Genomic DNA, 22,237 nt, shown 5'->3' on the forward strand with positions numbered 1-22,237 from the left:
GCAAGTGAACATTGTGGAAAATATTATGGAAAGTGCATATATTTTTTTGTTTTATTTGTTTGTTTTTCATTTAAAAGTGAAAACAACACTTGTGTATTGAGTTTGAAATTGAAAATATAATGATGAAAGAATGAAAAAAAAATTGTGATTATGAGCAAGATGAAGATGTAATTAACATGAACTCCCTCTGCTGGTTAATTATTAAACATTTATTTTTGAGGGGTGGAGACATTTGCGTATATAAAAAAAATTTGTAAAATGTATTGTTTGCCAAAGTTGGTGTCTTCTTGCTCACTGGGAACAATGCAAACCATTTACACTGAGCACCGAATGGGACTGGACTCACTCTGGTGGACATATAACTAATAGATTCAAATTCATTGTTGCTTTGTTCTATACAATTCAAGAAGGAAGACTTGATGTCTCTCCAGAGTACTTCACACATGAATCTTACAGCAATGAACCAAAGCGATGTCTGTCAGGAATATTCGTGTCCAGAGAGATCTGTTTCTTTTTCTGTCTATGTGATTCTGTATGCGGCTGCAGCAGCTGTGTCTCTTCTGTCCGTGTGTGGAAACCTGCTGGTCATCATCTCTGTTAGTCACTTCAAGCAGCTCCACACACCTGCAAACATCCTCATCCTCTCTTTGGCTGTGTCTGATCTTCTGGTGGGAGTTTTTGTGATGCCATTTCACTTATCTTGGCTTATTGAATCATGTTGGATTTCTGGCCCAGTGATGTGTTCAGTTTTCAGTTTTTTGACTTTTCAGGCACCAAGTGTGTCTGTTCATACTGTGGCTCTGATAGCAGTTGATCGGTTTTTGGCTTTAAGCTCTCCTTTTCTTTACTCTGAGAAGATCTCACCCACTGTCACCTGCATTGCAACTATATTTAACTGGCTGTTTTCACTCATTTACAACTTGACTCTTCTTTACATTAATGACTTCACTGGTGTCATGTGTCCAGGAGAATGTCTTTATATCATAGACAAGGTTTCATCACTCGTTGACCTCATAGTTATATTTCTTATGCCTTGTACACTCATTATAATATTATACACTCATGTTTTTGTTATTGCTAAAAAACATGCGACTGCTATAAGAGCTCTTCAGATTCACAACAGAACAGAATCCTCCAAAAACAGAGTCAGTGAAAAATCAGAGCTAAAAGCTGCATTAGCACTTGGGATTTTGGTCTTTGTGTTTCTCCTGTGTTTACTGCCATTTTATATTTTATCTTTAACAAATTTCTTAAAAGATTACTCATTTTCTAAAGTTATCAACAGTGTTTTGGTTCTCGTTTACCTTAATTCCTTCATCAATCCACTTATCTATGCTCTGTTGTACCCTTGGTTTAAGAAAAGTGTAAAGATAATTCTTACTTTAAGAGTATTGAACACAGACTCCTCTCTGATGAATGTCCTTTCATTAAACTCTTAATGAAAAACAAACAACTGTCCTTTGTTTTCTATTGTTTATGTTTTAGTATTTTTTTGTATTGATCATTATTGTGCAGTAAAAATATGATTATTCATATATTTTGTTGAATAAAACCAGGCATGTTATTCAAAAACCGCTTCCTCATTACATGCACAAATCAGCATTGTTTATCAAAAGTGAAAATGTTTGTTTGATGACATGAAAAAAAAATTCAACAGATCAGTAATATATCCATAAATTTGATTCAAAATGTTAATTCTGAGAGAATCTGTAAAACTGATCACTCTTTTTATTTTTAGAATATTACAAAATTATTAATGAAATATACATTTATTTTAATACAAGTCGAGTTTCATATGCTTCTTTGGTCAAATATTTGGTAAAAACATGGAATATAACTTTCAATATTTAACAGGTTTATCAGAGCAGTCTTATTATTGTTCTGAATATCTAATGAATGTCTAGTTATTGTGGGAATGAATACGTGTTTTAGGCCATAATCCTCATGGTAGAACAGTTTAGATGATGAGACATAGACCATAGCAGGGCCGAAAATTAAAGCATGTCCACTTGACTATTGATAAAATTAAAAGATTTTATATAAATTATGACATGTATATTTAATTAGTTGTCCTTTAAAAAGGAAAAAAAAATGTCCTAGAAATAAATTTAGGCAAACATCACTAATATTCTGATTAAATATCAGAATGACCTAATAGAGCACTGATTTCACTTTTGATTTCTCTCTGTGTGTGCACTTGGATGGGTTAAATGCAGAGCACCAATTCTGAGTATGGGTAACCATACTTGGCAAATGTCACGACTTTCACTTTCATGAGGTTATTGCTTCAAATAAAAATAGCATTTACGCCCAAAAATTTAAAAAAAGAATTGTTTAACCTGCTGTTAAACTGTTAATCTTTTCTCTCCTGTGTAACATTGCATGTTTATATTAAAGGCACAATATGTAAGATTTTTTTATTAAAGTATCCCAATTGTTTCGAAGAATGTTTAAATCCAGAGAAAAAAGTAATTTTAACTAGTGACATGGACCTTGTCCATATTGTCTTTGTGTCTACCTTGCTCCCAATAAGAGAGTGGTCAGTGTCACAGTCCCATTTCAAATGTTTCCCTCTCTGAAAATGTTTGACTTCACTGTTATGCTGATGATACTCAACTATATATCTCAATGAGACCAGATGAAACTTCTAAATTATCTAAGCTAACAGAGTGTGTTAAAAATGTAAAAAGATTGGTGACCAATATTTTTTTCATATTCAGTCACCACTTATAAGCTACTACTAAATATTGTAGTAACTTAATTTTCTGTAAAGTTACTTCCCTTTCACAGGTCACTTCGATGCTGCGGTGACATCACCGGCTATGGGAACACCCCTCAGTGTGACGAGTGTCTGAAGCCCTATACCATCTCGCCAATCCTATTGGCCAAATAGCGCTTGGCACCACCCTTACGCATGCACACGCATCTTATACCTGGGTGCTGCACGCTATTTTGCTCAGATTTCATTCCTTCAGGGAAGCGAATCATCTCTGCCCTAGGAATCATCTTGCGTTCTTCAGCGGTTTTCTACGAGCAGTGTTAACTCCTCTTCACGGACGCGATGAGTTTTTGAAAGTGTAAGGAGCCGTGTACCAGGTACATCATGAAGGGAGACTCTCATGAAAGGTGCGTAGTATGTCTAGGTTTACATCACGCACAGGCGGCACTTAGCGGCCTTTCTTCTTGTCCCCATTGTGATGGCCTGCGGCTCAGAGTACTGCTCTCGAGGGTGGAAGTATTTTCTGATGTCGCCCCCGTGTCTAACCCCCGCGATGTCACTTCTGCGACTGCCGAGGCACCGTACGAGGCGATAGCTTGGGGTGACACGTGCGACATGGATTTGGAGGACAGGGCAGTGCTGGAATATTCTCCACATCGCTCGCTCTCCACCTACTCTGGTGCATGATAAAAGTTTTATTGAGCCTGTCGTCTTCTCTAATGAGGATTTTCAGCCCACACCGAAGGCATGTAGTGCCATCACCTTCGGTTGTGGACGCTATGATGACGACGTTTTATCCACCGCGGCCTCGGGGTCTGAGGACTTTGCGGCCGACACTAGCCCTCTCCCTCCTGGCGGACAGGAGAGGCGTGAATCCCCCTCCTACAGTGAGCTGTTGGATGTGGTTTCTCGCGCGGTGGGTAAATTGGGACTGGATTGGGAGGTTGAGAAGGCAGAGGCCCAACCTTCATCTAAGCTGGACAACCGTTTTCTAACTAGTCAGACACCTGCACAGCCCTTACCTTTTTTCCCGGACCTCCACCAAGAGGTTTCGAGGTCCTGAAAACAGCCGTTCTTGGCGCGGATTACTAACGCTGCAGCTGCGGATTTCGCCACCATTTCCGATATGGCGAACAATGGCTATGCAGCAATGCCTCCGGTGGAAGAGACTCTCGCCGAACACCTCGCGCCTAATTTGGCCGCGGCATGGAAGTCTCGCCCCCTTCTTCCCTCTAAGGTGTGTCGAGTCACGTCCAGCCTAGTTGGGAAATCCTACATGGCCGCTGACAAGGCGGCTGCTTTGCTCCACTCTATGGCGGTCCTTCAGGCCTACCAAGCGGAGCTATTAAAGGAACTAGATGAAGGGGAGGGTATCACACCCGAGGCATTGAAGGAATTACGGCGAGCAACGGATTTGGCGCTAAGTGCTACCAAACATACTGCTCGAGCAGTGGGCCATTCCATGGCTGGTTTGATTATGGTTGAGCGCCACCTCTGGCTTAATCTCACTGACATCAAAAAAAAGGACAAATCTTTCCTCATGGATGCCCCTGTTTCTAAGGACGGTTTGTTCGGAGAGGCTGCCACTTCGGTGGGGGGAAAATTCAGGGCAGCGAAACAGCAATCAGCCGCTTTCCGCCAGCTGATTCCTCGCAGATCCAGGGAGGTTGAACGCCGTCAGGTGCCTTCACGTTCTTGCTCAACCGCTTTCAGAATTCGAGGGACGATTCAGGGGTCTTGCACAGAAGACCCGTTTATGACGGCTCACACAGCCGCCGCTTTTTCGCTAGCGGCAGAGCCCGATGTTCAATCTGTTGGCCTAATTCCTGCCGTGGACACGTTTTAGGATTATACACAACAAGACGCAATGACTTTTACGCATGCACTTCCCCTGTGCACGAACGCCACAAGCTTTTTGTGCCCGGACATTTTAACGTGTATGACAGCGTTGAAGTAAGCAGAAATCTTGAGACCGCTAATGTAGTTTCGGACTGCATGGGAGTGGTTGCCCGACATTTCTCAATGGGTGTTACGCACAATTCGTCACGGATACACCATTCAGTTTCGAAAAGGCCTGCCTCCTTTCCGCGGAATTCTTTCCACGGTTGTGAAACCGATGGAAATAGCGGTGCTGCGACAGGAGATGTCAACTCTGCTGAGCAAAGGGGCTATAGAAGAAGTACACCCTGCTGGTGGCTCCGCGGTGGCACACACAGCCGTGGTTTGTGGACCTGATCAGTCTGTTAGCGGGCTCTCCATGGGAGATTCTCCTCAGACAGGATTTATTATCACAAGCACAGGGAATGATTTGGCACCCGAGGCCAGATCTAAGGAAAACTGTGGGCGTGGCCTCTGAGCGGAGTGAGTTAGTATGTCCCGGTCTTTCTGTTGAAACTACTGAGACTATACTGAATTCTAGAGCAGTTTCTACGAGACGCTTATATGCTTTCAAGTGGAGACTGTTTACGACATGGTGTGAAATTCGTAATATGGATCCAGTTTACTGCCCAGTGGCTTCAGTACTGGAGTTCCTTCAGGACCGTTTTTCGGATGGAGTGAGGCCAGCCACGCTAAAGTTTTACGTGGCAGCCATTTCAGCTTACCACGAATGTATAGATGGTGCCTCAGTGGGCCATCGTCCACTGGTTTCTTGTTTCATACAGGGTGCGCGACGGCTGAGGCCTTTCCAGCCCGTGCAAGTTCCTTCATGGGATTTATCTATTGTGTTGCAAGGTTTATCAGGGCATCCGTTTGAGCCCTTGGAAACTGTACCGGATAAAATTCTGACTCTGAAGACGGTTCTTCTTATGGCTTTATCCTCCCTCAAGAGAGTTGGGGATTTACAGGCTCTCTCTGTCTCACCCTCGTGCATGGAATTTGCACCGGGCTCTGTGAAGGTGTTGTTGCGACCGAGGCCTAATTATGTCCCTTAGGTCCCATCTAATCCCTTTCGCTTTCAGCAAGTGGTTCCTGCTGAGGCGGGGTCAGGAGATCTAAGTCTTTGCCCTGTGAGAGCTTTAAAGGCTTATAATAATAATGCATTTTATTTCATGGCGCCTTTCAGAACACCCAAGGTCACCTTACAAGCAATATACAGGTCACTGCATAAGACAAAACAAACAAGAAACAAACAGCATATACATATAAAGTGGATTTAAGTCTCAATAAAAAAAATTATAAAAAAGCCTGTATAAAAAGATATGTCTTAAGACGCTTTGTAAAAGTCAACAAGCAATCGCTATTGCGAACATCGAGGGGAAGGGAGTTCCATAGGCGGGGGGCAACATGACTAAAAGATCTGGCACCCATAGTAGTAAGTCGAATCCGAGGTACCACAAGAGAAATTGAAGATGAAGATCTAAGTGCACGTGAAGGAGTATAAACCTGGAGAAGTTGAGTAAGGTATTGTGGTGCAAGATTATGAAGTGCCTTATAAGTGAGTAGCAAGATTTTGAATTCAACTCTATATTTTACTGGAAGCCAGTGCAATTGCTGGAGAACCGGAGAAATGTGATCAGTATAAGGTTTTCTAGAGAGAACACGAGCTGCAGAATTCTGAACCAATTGAAGTTTATGTAGCAATTTGGAGGGAATACCTGTGAGAAGAGCATTGCAGTAGTCTATACGTGAGGTGACTAGTGCGTGAATGAGAACTGCAGTATTATTATTTGAAAGAAATGGACGTAGACGATTAATATTGCGCAAATGGAAGTATGCAATCCGTGTGATATTATTAATCTGAGCTTTAAAAGATAATGTGCTATCCATGATGACACCCAAACTTTTAACCTGAGAGGAAGGATAGATTGCAGTATTATCAATGTGTAAAGAGAAACAATTAGATTTAGACACAACAGATCTATGGATCGTTATCGGCTTATCTGGATCGTACAGCCCCATGGCGTGAGTCTGACCAGCTGTAGTGTCTGTTTTGGACATAAGATTAAGGCCATGCTGTTACAAAACAGCGCATGTCCCATTGGCAAAAGCAATAAAGGTGGTGGAAGCAATATCTTTATCCTATGAGGCGCGCGGACTCGCTTCGCCCTTAGGAGTTAAAGCAAAATCCACAAGAGCAGTGGCTTCTTCTCAAGCTTTTCTCAGTGGATCTTCTATGGATGATATCTGTGCTGCAGCAGGTTGGTCCTCACCGAGCACTTTTATCAAGTCTTACAGTCTGGATGTGAGGATGGCCCCTGGCTCCCGGGTTCTCTCCGCTTGAGCAGATGCTTCCTTGGATTCTAGCTATCAGGTACGTCAGGCGTTATGGTATAGTGTTCCCATAGCCGATGACGTCACCGCAGCATCGAAGTGACCTATGAAAGGGAACATCTCGGTTAAGTATGTAACCATGGTTCCCTGAATAGGGAACGAGATGCTGCGGTCCTGGACGTGCCATACCTTGATAGCAGTCTTCTTCTTCAGTTCATGAAATCTGAGCGAAATAGCGCGCGGCACCCAGGTATATGATGCGTGCACATGCGTAAGGGTGGTGCCAAGCACTATTTGGCCAGTAGGATTGGCGAGATGGTATAGGGCTTCAGACATTCGTCACACCGAGGGGTGTTACCATAGCCGGTGACGTAACTGCAGCATCTCGTTCCCTATTCAGGGAACCATGGTTACATACGTAACCGAGACGTTTGCAATGATTTCTATCGTAAAAAGTGCTATACAAATAAACTCAAATGAATTCAATTGAATTGAACAGTTGGTGCTGTGGTAACTGGGTAGTAAGAATAAAGTTCAGCAGGGGTCTTCTGGTAATTAAAATATCCAGCTGGTGCCATTTGTCTATCTCTATGATATTGTTGTGTACAAATGTTATATGTCCTAAAAAGAGAATAAAGTCTAAGGTTACGTATGTAACCCTGGTTCTTGAAGGAATGAGACACTGCATCTAGAACGCTTTGGGGAACGCCTCCAGCGTGACGTCTCTGAAATACGTGTGTAATCAGTCCAATGGATGGGTGAGACGTCATAGGCGGGTGACATCAGAGACCAGGAAGCATAAAAGCACGAGCAGTGAAGCCGGCAACCAGCCTCAAAGGATGAAGCTAGCTCAGGCCAGAGATTCAGGAAGTGTGGCACTGCAACGCACAATCTCGTTCCTTCGAGGAACCAGGGTTACATACATAACCTTAGACGTTCTTTTTCAGGAAATCGAGGTGCGTCGAGAACACTTTGGGGAATGAGAATGCCCACGCCATCAGACTTTCTAATCTCCAAATGTGGAAGAAATCTCCTCAAATGCCTAGTGTGGAAGATCACAGCTAAAGCAAGAGAAGGAGACAGGACCCTGACAGTTATCGGGGACAACCCATCCAATGGCTAAAATTCAGAAGGAGTGAGTCTTGACCCCCAAGAGAGGCGAGATCAGAGGACTCGAGGCTTAGGATAGCATCCTGATAACCACTTAGCATAAGCTTCTTCTGGCCAGAGGCCTGTGGTGGAAAAATTCATTTAACACTGCTTCTGTATGCCTATATATGCATGTGTTTACTTAGAATTGCTGGGGGGGGGGCAGATGTCTGAGAATGACCTGAGAGGGTCATTGGGCCATATAGTGGGGGGACAATGCCTGAGGATGACCTGAGGGTGTCACCTAAGTCCTAAATGTGTGAGAAACAAACCACAGAGAGTCTTTTTTATGTAATTCATGGAAATTTACAGCTTCTAAGACTTTGTAACCTTGATGCAGCAGAGGGATACAAGGTTGAGAACTGCCCTCTTCCTGGGTCGTTCGCACTCTGCAGGGAAATCAGTGTTGCTGTATGACTGTCTCACCTTCTTTGCAAAGAACAAAAGCTTTCTTTTTAATTAAACCCTGAGAGTGAGTCTGTCTCTTATGCTGATGAGAGTTGATTTAATTTTGCCACAACAGGCCTCAGCCTCAGTGCAGCATGGAGGAAAAATGTAACCAGAGGGTTTCTGCCCACTGACTGAGAGAAGGGCCTGCAGGAACTCCAGCACTGTATCAACTGGGCAGTTAACTGGGTTGAACTGGCAGTCTCTGCACCAAGAACTGAAAAGCTTCCACTTCAAGGCATACAGATTCCTCATTGAGGGAAACCAAACCAACTTGGTGGATGATGCAAGAGACCACTGCTATTTTGTCGGTGTGCAGCAGCACATGGTGACCTCTTAGGTCTGGGAGAAAGTAATGTAATGCTCAAAGCATGGCCAGCATCCTCGGGCAGATGATATGCCATGTCGGATGGTGGCCACTCCACAGATTGCAGGCAGGGTGAAACGCACACTTTTCTTGCCGTTAAGTCTTAACCCCAGCTCTTTCATGTGAGCGAGAATAACACCTCGATGCCAAATCATCATCTGCTCTGATTGAGCCAATATCAACAAATCATCAATGTGGTTGAGTTGTGAAAGTGTGGGGTGAGAGTGCAAGGTCAGAGGAAGATCCGTATTGGTAGGCTTTTGAAAAGCAAACCTCAGGAACTTCAGATGAAGAAGGATGGAGATAAGTGCATCTTTTTGAGAGATTGTGACACACCAGTCCTCGGAGTTGGCCTGTGCAAGTGTGCTGAACTTCAGTCCCCTAACTGAGCGTTTAAAAAAACACAGATCTAAAAAAAAACACAACACCTCATCCTTCCTCGGAACAATGAAGTACCGGCTGTAGCACCAGGACTCTGCAACCCGAGGAGGAACCACCTTGATGGCCTCCGTCCTCATAGAGAGTCTACTTCTGTTCCATTACCAGAGCCTGCTTGGGGCCCACCATAACTGGATTGTGTGGCCTCTCACTACAGTGTGAAGGACCCAGTGAGACACATCTGGCAGTAGTTTTCACACTGCCAAATAGTCTACAAATGGAATCAGCCTCTCAAAAGGATCGCAAGGATCTTAGCACCACTACGTTTCCAGGCAGTAACTGAGAGAAGCACTGGAGACTGCTGCGCCCTGGAACACTGGCAGGGTTGGCAGATCAATCTCCTTAGGCATCGTGTAATGCGGTGTACACCGCTCTTCCCCACAGCATCAGGATGCCACAGCATCAGGACACTTGTAGCTGAAGTTTCCTAAAAACTACGGTCCTCAGACCCACGTCGTCTGCTAGGAAGACTAGACCAGAGCCTGCTCAGGGCAAGGCCCCATGAAGCACAATTGGCAGGGACTCCCACACCACCATGTGACCTCCAAAGTGAACCAGTCTCGCGAGACTGGCCTCTGGTACACCTAGAGCCACTAGCTCTGTACCCTGAAGCGGTCGAATGACTGTACTAGCTGCTCTAGAGACCTCTGTGGAGACCGCTGAATCCTGGAACACTGTCAGGGTTGGAAGATCGATCTCCTGAGGGCACTGAGGAGAGACAGGCACCATCTAATGCGGTGTACACCGCTCTTCCCCAGAGAGAGATGGCCCTAAAAAAGTCCTAGGCCTTAGGCTCAGCCGCAGCATGACCACAACTGCAAGATCGCATGAACGGACGCACTCCTCGGAGCGTGCCCTGCAAGAGTGGAGCGCTTAAATGCCAGAAAAGCACAATCAGCTCCCCGAGAGCCTACAGAGCGAGCTCCACTCCTCATTAATTCTGCTTATTATAATATTAGGCAAAATATGTTTGTGTAACTGGTGCTTGTTCAACTGATGCTTGTGCAACTGGCGAGCTCATCAACGCCTTCCACATCAATCCGCAAACGTGGGCTTCAAAACCCCCGAGAGCGGGCGCCGGATCTGGTGGTTAAGGAAGAAGATAGGGATTTGCCCATCTGCATTCCTTCCAGCAGATCCGAAAGCGAAACCTGTGGGCACAACCACTGCTCCGCCTCAGCGAAAGCGGGGCTGGCACCACGAGAAACGGCAATGAAGGCTCACTCCTCAAAGACAGCCTTCTGAGAGTGAATGCTGAGAGTGAATGCTGAGAGTGAATGCTTGTGCTTTTATGCTTCCTGGTCTCTGATGCCACCCACCTATGATGTCTCAGCCATCCATTGGACTGAATACACACCTTATTCAGAGACGTCATGCTGGAGGCGTTCCCTAAAGCGTTCTCGACGTAGCTCGAGTTCTTGAAGAGGAATTAGGTTTACCAGCTGACACGTTGTGACAGGAAATAAACAATAGATGGAGACAATGTCAAATGTGGAGTTGCATATTAAGCTCCGCTCTAATGACAGTCTTGTTCACCTTTGACCTGCTCACATACAGGGCTGAAAATGAGAAACAAATGCAAAATTCTTGTTAAAGGGATGCCTAATTAATTTATTGTTTAGGCAGTAATTTATCTTCTTTCTTTCAAATGTTATATTAATGTTATAAATAATATGTAAAATAATATGTAATAATAATAAAATGTTTATGCAAATTTGGCAAGTGTACATTGTGGAAAACATTATGGAAAATACATAGATTTTTTGTTTTATTTCTTTGTTTTTCATTTAAAAGTGAATACAACACTTGTGTATTGAGTTTGAAATTGAAAATATAATGATGAAAGAATGAAAAAAAAATTGTGATTATGAGCAAAGATGAAGATGTTATTAACAAAAACTACCAGCAGAAGCACATTATTAAACATTTGTTGTCGAGGGGAGGAGACATTTGCGTATATAAAAAAAATTGTAAAATGCATTGTTTGCCAAAGTTGGTGTCATCCTGCTCACTGGGAACAATGCAAACCCTTTACACTGAGCACCGAATGGGACTGGACTCTCTCTGGTGGACATACAACTGATAGATTCAAATTCATTGTTGCTTTGTTCTAAACAATTCAAGAAGGAAGATTTGATGTCTCTCCAGAGTACTTCACACATGAATCTTACAGCAATGAACCAAAGTGATGTCTGTCAGGAATATTTGTGTCCAGAGAGATCTGTTTCTTTTTCTGTCTATGTGATTCTGTATGCGGCTGCAGCAGCTGTGTCTCTTCTGACCGTGTGTGGAAACCTGCTGGTCATCATCTCTGTTAGTCACTTCAAGCAGCTCCACACACCTGCGAACATCCTCATCCTCTCTTTGGCTGTGTCTGATCTTCTAGTTGGAGTTTTTGTGATGCCGTTTCACTTATCTTGGCTTATTGAGTCATGTTGGATTTCTGGCCCAGTGATGTGTTCAGTTTTCAGTTTTGTGACTTTTCAGGCACCAACCGTGTCTGTTCATACTGTGGCTCTGATAGCAGTTGATCGGTTTTTGGCTTTAAGCTCTCCTTTTCTTTACTCTGAAAAGATCTCACCCACTGTCACCTGCATAGCAACTCTATTTAACTGGCTGTTTTCACTACTTTATAACTTTACTCTTCTTTACGTTAATAACTTCACTGATTTCATGTGTCCAGGAGAATGTATTTATATCGTAGATGAGGTTTCATCCCTTGTTGACCTCATAGTTGTGTTTCTTATGCCTTGTACACTTATTATAATATTATACACTCATGTTTTTGTCATTGCTAAAAAACATGTGACTGCCATAAGAGCTCTTCAGATTCACAACAGAACAGAATCCTCCAAAAACAGAGTCACTGACAAATCAGAGCTAAAAGCCGCATTAGCACTCGGGATTCTGGTTTTTGTGTTTCTCCTGTGTTTACTGCCGTATTATATTTTTTCTTTAACAAATTTTTTAAAAAATGACTCATTTTCTAATCTTATCAACAGTGTTTTGGTTCTATTTTACCTTAATTCCTCCATCAATCCACTTCTCTATGCTCTGTTGTACCCTTGGTTTAAGAAAAGTGTTAAGATAATTATTACTTTTAAAATATTGAACACAGACTCCTCTCTCATGAATGTCCTTTCATTAAACTCTTAATGAAAAAGAAACATCTGTCCTCAGTTTTCTGTTATTTGTGTATCGGTATTTTCTAATGTTAATTTTGATCATTATTGTGCAGTAAAAATATGGTTATTAATATATTCTGATGAATAAAACAAGGCATGTTTTTCAGAAACAGCTTCCTCATTACATGCACAAATCAGCATTGTTTATCAAAAGTGAAAATGTTTGTTGGATGACATAAAAAAACAGTTTTCAACAGATCAGTAGTATATCCATAAATATGATTAGAAATGTTAACTCAAGACATCTATGAAACTGATCTACTCTTTTTCATTATAGAATATTACAAAATTATTAATTATTAATTCAATATAAATTAATTATAATAAAAAGCGATTTTCATTTGCTTCTTTGGTCAAACTTTTGGTAAAAACATGGATTATAACTTTAAACATTTAACAGGTTTATCAGAGCAATCTTCTTGTTCTGAATATCTAATGAATGTCTAGTTATTGTGGGGATGAATACGTGTTTTAGGCCTCATGGTAGAACAGTTTAGATGAAGATATATAGGCCATGGTAGGGCCAGACATTAAAGTTTGTATACTTGACTATTGATAAAATAAAATTATGACATTTATATTTAATTGGTTAAGGAAAATATTGCCTTAAAAATAATCCTAAAATTTAAGGCAAACATCACAAATAATCTTATTAAAGTAAGACCTGATAGAACACTGATGAGTCTATTGCTTCAAAATAAATTGCATTTACGGCAAAAAAAAAATAATTTGTTTAACCTGCTGTGCAATTTTTTCTCTCCTGTGTAACATTACACGTTTATATTAAAGGCACAAAATGTAAGTTTTTTTATTTATTATTAAAATATCCCAATTGTTTCAAAGAAGGTTTAAATCCAGAGAAATAAGCAATTTTACCTAGTGATATGGACCGTGTCCATATTGTCTTTGTGTCTACCTTGCTCCCAACAAGACAGTGGTCAGTGTCACAGTCGGTGCTGTGGTAACTGCGGATAGTAACAATACAGTTCAGCAGGGGTATTCTGGTAATGGCAATATCCAGCTGGTGCCAGTGACAGGATCTGGAATGTCGCCAGGACACTCGATGGCAGGGTTTGGCTGAGAAGAACCTGTTTGAGATGAACAGGTCATGGCACGAACAAAGTTCTAACAGTCTCTGTCTATTTTTGTTAAGTTTGCCGATGGCAAAGGGGTCAATACAACGGGGCCAGGAGTTGTAATCGTTAAATCCCCAAGTAGGAACAGGTGTTCTGTGGTAGGGATCTCTTTGATGGTGGTCTCAAGCTCTTCATAAAATCCATCCTTTGACTCTGAGGAGCAGAGTTAGGAGCACAGATGCTCAGCATGTTAACTGGACCTGAAGAGGTAGAGAGTTGGGGTCTACTCACACTAGCCAGTTTGAACCGTGCCCGAGTGCGTTTGACCACCAGAGCACGGTTCAGTTGGACTCGGGCGCGGTTCGCATGCAGTGTGAGCGCTAACCGTGCTGAAGCACAGAAAAGGATGTGTTGCGTCACGGTTTTGCGATGCTCCAAAACCAACATTGCAGGGAAATGGTCGCTTTGGTCTATGGCAGAGGTGCAAAGCACATAAAAACTCAAAACTGCAAAGTCCTTGCTGCACTTCAGCTGGTACCTTGCAAACATTCTCATACGAGCAACACGATTACGTGAAAATTTTCGCGCCACTAAGGCGACACATCTGTTTAACAACAGGCTGTGAGAGGGCTGTGGACCACCGTGGACCACATGACACAAAATTATCCACAAAGAAAACAGAGCGATGGACTCCATTGTGTTGAGAGAGCGCCACTCTTCCTGTTTATCCCGAAACCGTCGCACCATAATGACGTAAGCATGCTCCGCAACGAATGCTGAAACCCTATTTGTGAGTGCAGGCCAGAGGGGGAGTGGGGAGGGGGGACAATCGTACTCAGGCCCGGTTCATGGCAACCGTGCCTAGTGTGAGTACACCCTTGGAGAAAGAGGATTCTGGGAATACCTCCATAAGGCGGCTCAATTGAGGACAGCATGGAGTTCCTCACTGCAAATCCAACACTGTGTATTCGAGGCTCCTTAGGCTCCTTTCCCTGCCAGAAGAACGTGTAGTCCTGTTCTCTAAGGCTGCCGCTGGAAGGGAGCCTGGTCTCCTGAAGAGCAGCAATGTCAAAGTTCAGTTGTTTCAGCTCACGGTTGATAATGACTGTCTTCCTGGCATTGTCAAACTGGTGTAGTTTGTTAAAGTGGCCAGTGCATATGGCTCTGACATTCCAGCTTACCAGCCGCAGGGCTGGCTGTTTGTTTTTATTTCCTTCTTATTTTGCCTCGTGCTGGTTTTTTTCAGTCTGCTTTTCGGTCGTTTCCCTAATCACCAAGCATCCGTTGAAGCAGACAAACTGTGGCGGGTCAGCACCTTACTGACTGGGGGCTGCCCAGCTTAAAGCAGGTGTTACCTGACCAGTGGGACATGATGATCCCTCCCACCATCAGACGCAACCTGTCGTGCCCGAGCTTGCGCCTATCTGCTCTGGGCTTATAACTCATAACTGCTGTTTCCCGTGTAGTGTTCACGCTGGAACAGCGAAACTGGAGTGGCCTCTCCAGGGCCCAAGCCTGAGAAAAATGTTTGAAGATCCTGGGATGCCCAGTTGTCGAGATTCCTCTCTCGGCCTTACTGATGTAGTCCAAAGGAATGCAGAGCAGTACATTTGGCACCAGCGTGGCTGCAGGAGCTGCCAGAGCAGTGTGTGAATACAGACATCTGTCCACCTTCAGGGCTCCACTTCTGATTTGTGGATTTCTCCCCCACCCCCAGCCATTGTATCAGTCCAGGATCTCCTCCGCCCTTAAGCTGTTGGCTGCTAAAAGCAGCTCATCCACCTAGTGGTGCAGTGTGAACACCACCCCCTCACATGGTTTAGGCCGCCAGCTGAGGTGGTTTACCGGGGTGTGGCACATGGAGCCAACATGTGAGAGATTTAGGAGATGGATGAGGACCAGTGTTGCCCGTCCACCCTACCAGGTAGGGTGCAGCTGCCAGACAGCAAAGGTACTACCTCTGTCCAAACCCCCGTACACCCCATGTCAGGAAAACCTTATCACCCTGTTTCACATACAAGGCTTAAGCCTATAGTCCCAGACTAAAATGCATGACTGGGCTGTTTTACCTGAAAGAAACTTGCACTGACTGATCTTAAAATATGTCAGTGCCATTGTTTTGTCTCAAGATGCACATGATTAAATGACGTTTTTATTAACAACATTCGGGAGGAGCGCGTCAGATACTCAGCCTGGCACCACGAGAAACGGCAATGAAGCCTCAGTCCTCAAACACAGTCTTCTGAGAGTGAATGCTTGTGCTTTTATGCTTCCTGGTCTCTGATGCCACCCGCCTATGATGTCTTGGCCATCCATTGGACTGATTACACACATTATTCAGAGACGTCATGCTGGAGGCGTTCCCTAAAGCGTTCTCGACGCAGCTCAAGTTCTTGAAGAGGAATTAGGTTTACTAGCTGACACATTGTGACAGGAAATAACCACTAGATGGAGACAATGTCTAATGTGGAGTTGCATGTTAAAGGAACACTCTGACTTTTTGGGACTTTAGCTTATTCACAGTATCCTCCAGGGTTAGATAAGTCCATACATACCTTTTTCATTTCTGTGCATTCTGTAAGTGTTATTTGACGCACCCACCGCTAGCCTAGCTTAGCACAAAGACTGGATGTAAATGGATACTGTTAGCATAGTAATCCCAATAAGTGACAAAACAATGCAAACATTTTCCTATTTACATGTTATGATCTGTATAGTCACAGGGTGTAAACATAACAAGGCTATATGAGACAGAGACCATTTTTAATCGTATAAATACTGGGAACTATATTCTCACTAGGCGTAGGAGCACAGCTAACGTTACTTGGGCGGAGTGATTAGCGCAGGTGATGAGCAGAGAGTTCGCTCAGAGTTTGAGTAATAGAGTCAGCAATTACTAGATAGTACATTTATAGTGTACAATCATGGGTGTTTGCTGTATTGTAAAGAACTGCGACAATAAACAGGGGAGACCAGGTAATACTATGATGTTTCATAGAATTCCAACCAAAAACGCTGACCTGATGAATCAATGGCTACTTGCTCTGGAAATAGATCCAAACACACCTGTAAACACCATCACAAAGTATTTCGTTTGCTCTGAACATTTTACTGTGGATGACTATTTTGGAAAAATGCAAGTTGCCACACGGACCATGAAACGTGTTTTAAAGGATACAGCCATCCCATCTATAATAAAGACAGGACAAATATGATCACCTGTTGCTGCGGTAAGTGTTCCGTTATGTTTTGAGATGACTAACATTAGCCATACTGTAACAGTGCCATGCTAATGTAATATAACCTTAGTAGTGACACTATTACGTGAATAGGGGCTCCGTGTATCCCCTTTATTGTTATTATTGTGTTGTCATGAACACACTGCCCGTGATCATTATAACAAAATCACTTACTTGGTGGACAGCTGACCATTAGGTTCACTCGGCATTGGGCGTTTCTTCCAGTTGATCTTGTCACAATGGGAAAAAAAGCAACAACTGCCGGGTGTATTAGGGCAGAGAAATCTTCCGTGGTAGTGACGCAAATATTTAGATTGTCATCAAGCCTTGACATTGATGGAAATACCCGGTCCCATTCATTACAACAAAGGCACTCAGTTTCTGTCGGCATAGGTTGGCATGTTCCACATTTACAGCACCAGTCTGTGTTCGTTCTGATTCTCCCTTCGACATCTTGTCTTACAGCTTCAAAAGTTTGTAACTCCTCGTCTGTGTATTCTGGCTCAAAACTATATGGTTCTGGATCTTGGTTTGATACACAGTAAAATTCCTCTGAGTCTGACAATTCCTCAAAGTCAGCCATGATCACGAGTCACATCTAGCTAGTCAAGTTTGTTTGTTTACGGAAACATCAACAGCGCGTCTCGTGTGCTGCGCTAATCACTCCGCCCAAGTAGTCACTCTGCCCAAGTAACATTAGCTGTGCTCCTACGCCTAGTGAGAATATAGTTCCCAGTATTTATACGATTAAAAATGGTCTCTGTCTCATATAGCCTTGTTATTTGTACACGCTGTGACTATACAGATCACAACATGTAAATAGGAAAATGTTTGCATTATTTTGTCAGTTATTGGGATTACTATGCTAACAGTATCCATTTACATCCAGTCTTTGTGCTAAGCTAGGCTAGCAGTGGGTGCATCAAATAACAGTTTACAGAACGCACAGAAATGAAAAAGGTATGTATGGACTTATCTAACTCTGGGGGATACTGTGAATAAGCTAAAGTCCCAAAAAGTCAGAGTGTTCCTTTAAGCTCCGCTCTAATGACAGTCTTGTTCACCTTTGACCTGCTCACACACAGGGCTGAAAATGAGAAACAAATGCAAAATTCTTGCTAAAAGGATGCCTAATTAATTTATTGTTTAGGCGGTAATTTATCTTCTTTCTTTCAAATGTTATATTTTAAAAGTTTTAGTTTTTTACACCATGATTTAGAGCAGTTTGAAATTTAAATTATGTAAATAATGTTGAATTACTTCTACTTTAGATAAAAGTGCTAAATTTAGTATCGCAAATTTGGCAAGTGAACATTATGGAAAACATTATGGAAAGTACATAGATTTTTTTTGTTTTATTTGTTTGTTTTTCATTTAAAAGTGAAAATAACACTTGTGTATTGAGTTTGAAATTGAAAATATAATGATGAAAGAAAGAAAACAAAATGTGATTATGAGCAAAGATGAAGATGTAATTAACATGAACTCCTACAAGAAGCACATTATTAAAAATTTATTGTTGAGGGGAGGAGACATTTGCGTATATAAAATTTTTTTTAAAATGCATTGTTTGCCAAAGTTGGTGTCATCCTGCTCACTGGGAACAATGCAAACCCTTTACACTGAGGACCGAATGGGACTGGACTCACTCTGGTGGACATACAACTAATAGATTCAAATTCATTGTTGCTTTGTTCTATACAATTCAAGAAGGAAAACTTGATGTCTCTCCAGAGTACTTCACACATGAATCTTACAGCAGTGAACCAAAGCGATGTCTGTCAGGAATATTCGTGTCCAGAGAGATCTGTTTCTTTTTCTGTCTATGTGATTCTGTATGCGGCTGCAGCAGCTGTGTCTCTTCTGACCGTGTGTGGAAACCTGCTGGTCATCATCTCTGTTAGTCACTTCAAGCAGCTCCACACACCTGCAAACATCCTCATCCTCTCTTTGACTGTGTCTGATCTTGTAGTTGGAGTTTTTGTAATGCCGTTTCACTTATCTTGGCTTATTGAATCATGTTGGATTTCTGGCCCAGTGATGTGTTCAGTTTTCAGTTTTGTGACTTTTCAGGCACCTACCGTGTCTGTTCATACTGTGGCTCTCATAGCAGTTGATCGCTTTTTGGCTTTAAGTTCTCCTTTTCTTTACTCTGAGAAGATCTCACCCACTGTCACCTGCATAGCAACTCTATTTAACTGGCTGTTTTCCCTACTTTATAACTTTACTCTTCTTTACGTTAATAACTTCACTGGTGTCACGTGTCCAGGAGAATGTATTTATATCTTAGATGAGGTTTCATCCCTTGTTGACCTCATAGTTGTGTTTATTATGCCTTGTACACTTATTATAATATTATACACTCATGTTTTTGTCATTGCTAAAAAACATGCGACTGCTATAAGAGCTCTTCAGATTCACAACAGAACAGAATCCTCCAAAAACAGAGTCAGTGACAAATCAGAGCTAAAAGCCGCATTAGCACTCGGGATTCTGGTCTTTGTGTTTCTCCTGTGTTTACTGCCATATTATATATTTTCTTTAACAAATTTTTTAAAAAATGACTCATTTTCTAATCTTATCAACAGTGTTTCGGTTCTCTTTTACCTTAATTCCTCCATCAATCCACTTCTCTATGCTCTGTTGTACCCTTGGTTTAAGAAAAGTGTTAAGATAATTATTACTTTTAAAGTATTGAACACAGACTCCTCTCTGATGAATGTCCTTTCATTAAACTCTTAATGAAAAACAAACGTCTGTCCTCAGTTTTCTGTTATTTATGTATCAGTATTTTCTAATGTGAATTTTGATCATTATTGTGCAGTAAAAATATGATTATTCATATATTTTGATGAATAAAACAAGGCATGTTTTTCAAAAACTGCTTCCTCATTACATGCACAAATCAGCATTGTTTATCAAAAGTGGAAATGTTTGTTGGATGACATAAAAAAAAAAACGTTTTCCACAGACAAGTAGCCATAAATTTGATTCGAAATGTTAACTCTAGACATCTATGAAACTGATTAATCTTTTTCATTTCAGAATATTACAAAATTATTAATTAAATCTAAGTTAATTCTAATAAAAAGGGAGTTTCATTTGCTTCTTTGGTCAAATTTTTGGTAAAAACATTTACATTAACATTTAAGAATATACCTTTCAACATTTAAAAGGTTTTTCAGAGCAGTCTTATTAATGTTCTGAATATCTAATGAATGTCTAGTTATTGTGGGGATGAATACGTGTTTTAGGCCTCATGGTAGAACAGTTTAGATGATGAGACATAGGCCATAGCAGGGCCAGACATTAAAGTTTGTCTACTTGACTATTGATAAAATGTAAAAATTTGATGTAAATTATGACATTTATATTTAATTGGTTAAGGAAAATATTGCCCTTGAAAAAGTAAAAAAAGGTCCTAGAAATAAATTTAAACCAAACATCACAAATAATCTGATTAAAATAAGACCTGATAGAGCAATGATGAGTCTATTGCTTCAGAATTAATTGCATTTACACCAAAAAAAAAAATTTTTTTAACCTGCTGTGCAATGTTTTCTCTCCTGTGTAATACTACACGTTTATATTAAAGGCACAATATGTAAGTTTTTTTATTATTATTATAATATCCCAATTGTTTCAAAGAAGGTTTAAATCCAGAGAAATAAGCAATTTTACCTAGTGATATGGACCGTGTCCATATTGTCTTTGTGTCTACCTTGCTCCCAACAAGAGAGTGGTCAGTGTCACAGTCGGTGCTGTGGTAACTGTGGATAGTAAAATGCAGTTCAGCAGGGGTATTCTGGTAATGGCAATATCCAGCTGGTGCCAGTGACAGGATCTGGAATGTCGCCAGGACACTTGATGGCAGGGTTTGGCTGAGAAGAACCTGTTTGAGATGAACAGGTCATCGCACGAACAAAGTTCTAACAGTCTCTGTCCATTTTTGTTAAGCTTGCCGATGGCAAAGTGGTCAATACAACGGGGCCAGGAGTAGGAATCCCCAAGTAGGAACAGGTGTTCTGTGGTAGGGATCTCTTTGATGGTGGTCTCAAGCACTTCATAAAATCCGTCCTTTGACTCTGAGGAGCAAAGTGTAGGAGCACAGATGCTTAGCATGTTAACTGTACCTGAAGAGGTAGAGAGTTGGAGAGAGAAGATTCTGGGCATACCTCCATAAGGCGGCTCAATTGAGGACAGCATGGAGTTCCTCACTGCAAATCCAACGCTGTGTATTCGAGGCTCCTTAGGCTCCTTTCCCTGCCAGAAGAACGTGTAGTCCTGTTCTCTAAGGCTGCTGCTGGAAGGGAGCCTGGTCTCCTGAAGAGCAGCAATGTCAAAGTTCAGTCGTGTCAGCTCACGGTTGATAATGTCTTCCTGGCATTGTCAAACTGGTGTAGTTTGTTAAAGTGGCCAGGGCATATGGCTCTGACATTCCAGCTTACCAGCCGCAGGGCTGGCTGTTTGTTTTTATTTCCTTCTTATTTTGCCTCGTGCTGGTTTTGCAGTCTGCTTTTCGATCGTTTCCCTGATCACCAAGCATCCGTTGAAGCAGACAAACTGTGGCGGGTCAGCACCTTACTGAATGGGGGCTGCCCAGCTTAAGGCAGGCGTTAGCTGACCAGTGGGACATGATGATCCCTCCCACCGTCAGAGACAACCTGTCGTGCCCGAGCTTATGCCAATCTGCTCTGGGCATAACTCATAACTGCTGTCTCCTGTGTTGTGTTCACGCTGGAACAGCGAAACTGGAGATCCTGGGATGCCCAGTTGTCGAAATTCCTCTCTCGGCCTTACTGATGTAGTCCAAAGGAATGCAGAGCAGTACATTTGGCACCAGCGTGGCTGCAGGAGCTGCCAGAGCAGTGTGTGAATACAGACATCTGTCCACCTTCAGGGCTCCACTTCTGATTTGTGGATTTCTCCCCCAACCCCCACCATTGATTCAGTCCAGTATCTCCTCAGCCCTTAAGCTGTTGGCTGCAAAAAGCAGCTCATCCACCTAGTGGTGCAGTGTGAACACCACCCCCTCACATGGTTTAGGCCACCAGCTGAGGTGGTTTACCGGGGTTGTGGCACATGGAGCCAACATGTGAGAGATTTAGGAGATGGATGAGGACCAGTGTTGCCCGTCCACCCTACCAGGTAGGGTGCAGCTGCCAGACAGCAAAGGTACTACCTCTGTCCAAACCCCCGTACACCCCATGTCAGGAAAATCTTATCACCCTGTTTCACATACAAGGCTTAAGCCTATAGTCCCAGACTAAAATGCATGACTGGGCTGTTTTACCTGAAAGAAACTTGCACTGACTGATCTTAAAATATGTCAGTGCCATTGTTTTGTCTCAAGATGCACATGATTAAATGACGTTTTTATTAACAACATTCAGGAGGAGCGCGTC

General features: G+C 42.4%; 3 protein-coding genes across 3 annotated transcripts; all 3 read left to right on the forward strand.

Moving 5' to 3' along the window:
- The first annotated feature begins 443 nt into the window (after nucleotides 1-443).
- On the forward strand, nucleotides 444-1,439 carry LOC113083459 (trace amine-associated receptor 7e-like). Its single transcript, XM_026254511.1, has one exon. The coding sequence runs from the start codon at nucleotides 444-446 to the stop codon at nucleotides 1,437-1,439; it is 996 nt and encodes a 331-aa protein (XP_026110296.1).
- A 10,053-nt stretch (nucleotides 1,440-11,492) lies between these two features.
- Nucleotides 11,493-12,488, forward strand: LOC113083463 (trace amine-associated receptor 7e-like). The gene has a single exon (XM_026254518.1). The coding sequence runs from the start codon at nucleotides 11,493-11,495 to the stop codon at nucleotides 12,486-12,488; it is 996 nt and encodes a 331-aa protein (XP_026110303.1).
- Nucleotides 12,489-18,468: 5,980 nt separating this feature from the next.
- Nucleotides 18,469-19,574, forward strand: LOC113083464 (trace amine-associated receptor 7e-like). Its single transcript, XM_026254519.1, has one exon. The coding sequence runs from the start codon at nucleotides 18,555-18,557 to the stop codon at nucleotides 19,572-19,574; it is 1,020 nt and encodes a 339-aa protein (XP_026110304.1). The 5' UTR covers nucleotides 18,469-18,554.
- The last annotated feature ends 2,663 nt before the right edge of the window (nucleotides 19,575-22,237 follow it).

This window comes from Carassius auratus, unplaced genomic scaffold, assembly GCF_003368295.1.
Source record: "Carassius auratus strain Wakin unplaced genomic scaffold, ASM336829v1 scaf_tig00038186, whole genome shotgun sequence".
Lineage (NCBI taxonomy): Eukaryota > Metazoa > Chordata > Actinopteri > Cypriniformes > Cyprinidae > Carassius > Carassius auratus.

Coding starts and splice junctions, on each gene's coding strand:
- LOC113083459 (XM_026254511.1), top strand. CDS start 444: ATGAATCTTACAGCAATGAACCAAAGCGATGTCTGTCAGGAATATTCG.
- LOC113083464 (XM_026254519.1), top strand. CDS start 18,555: ATGTCTCTCCAGAGTACTTCACACATGAATCTTACAGCAGTGAACCAA.
- LOC113083463 (XM_026254518.1), top strand. CDS start 11,493: ATGAATCTTACAGCAATGAACCAAAGTGATGTCTGTCAGGAATATTTG.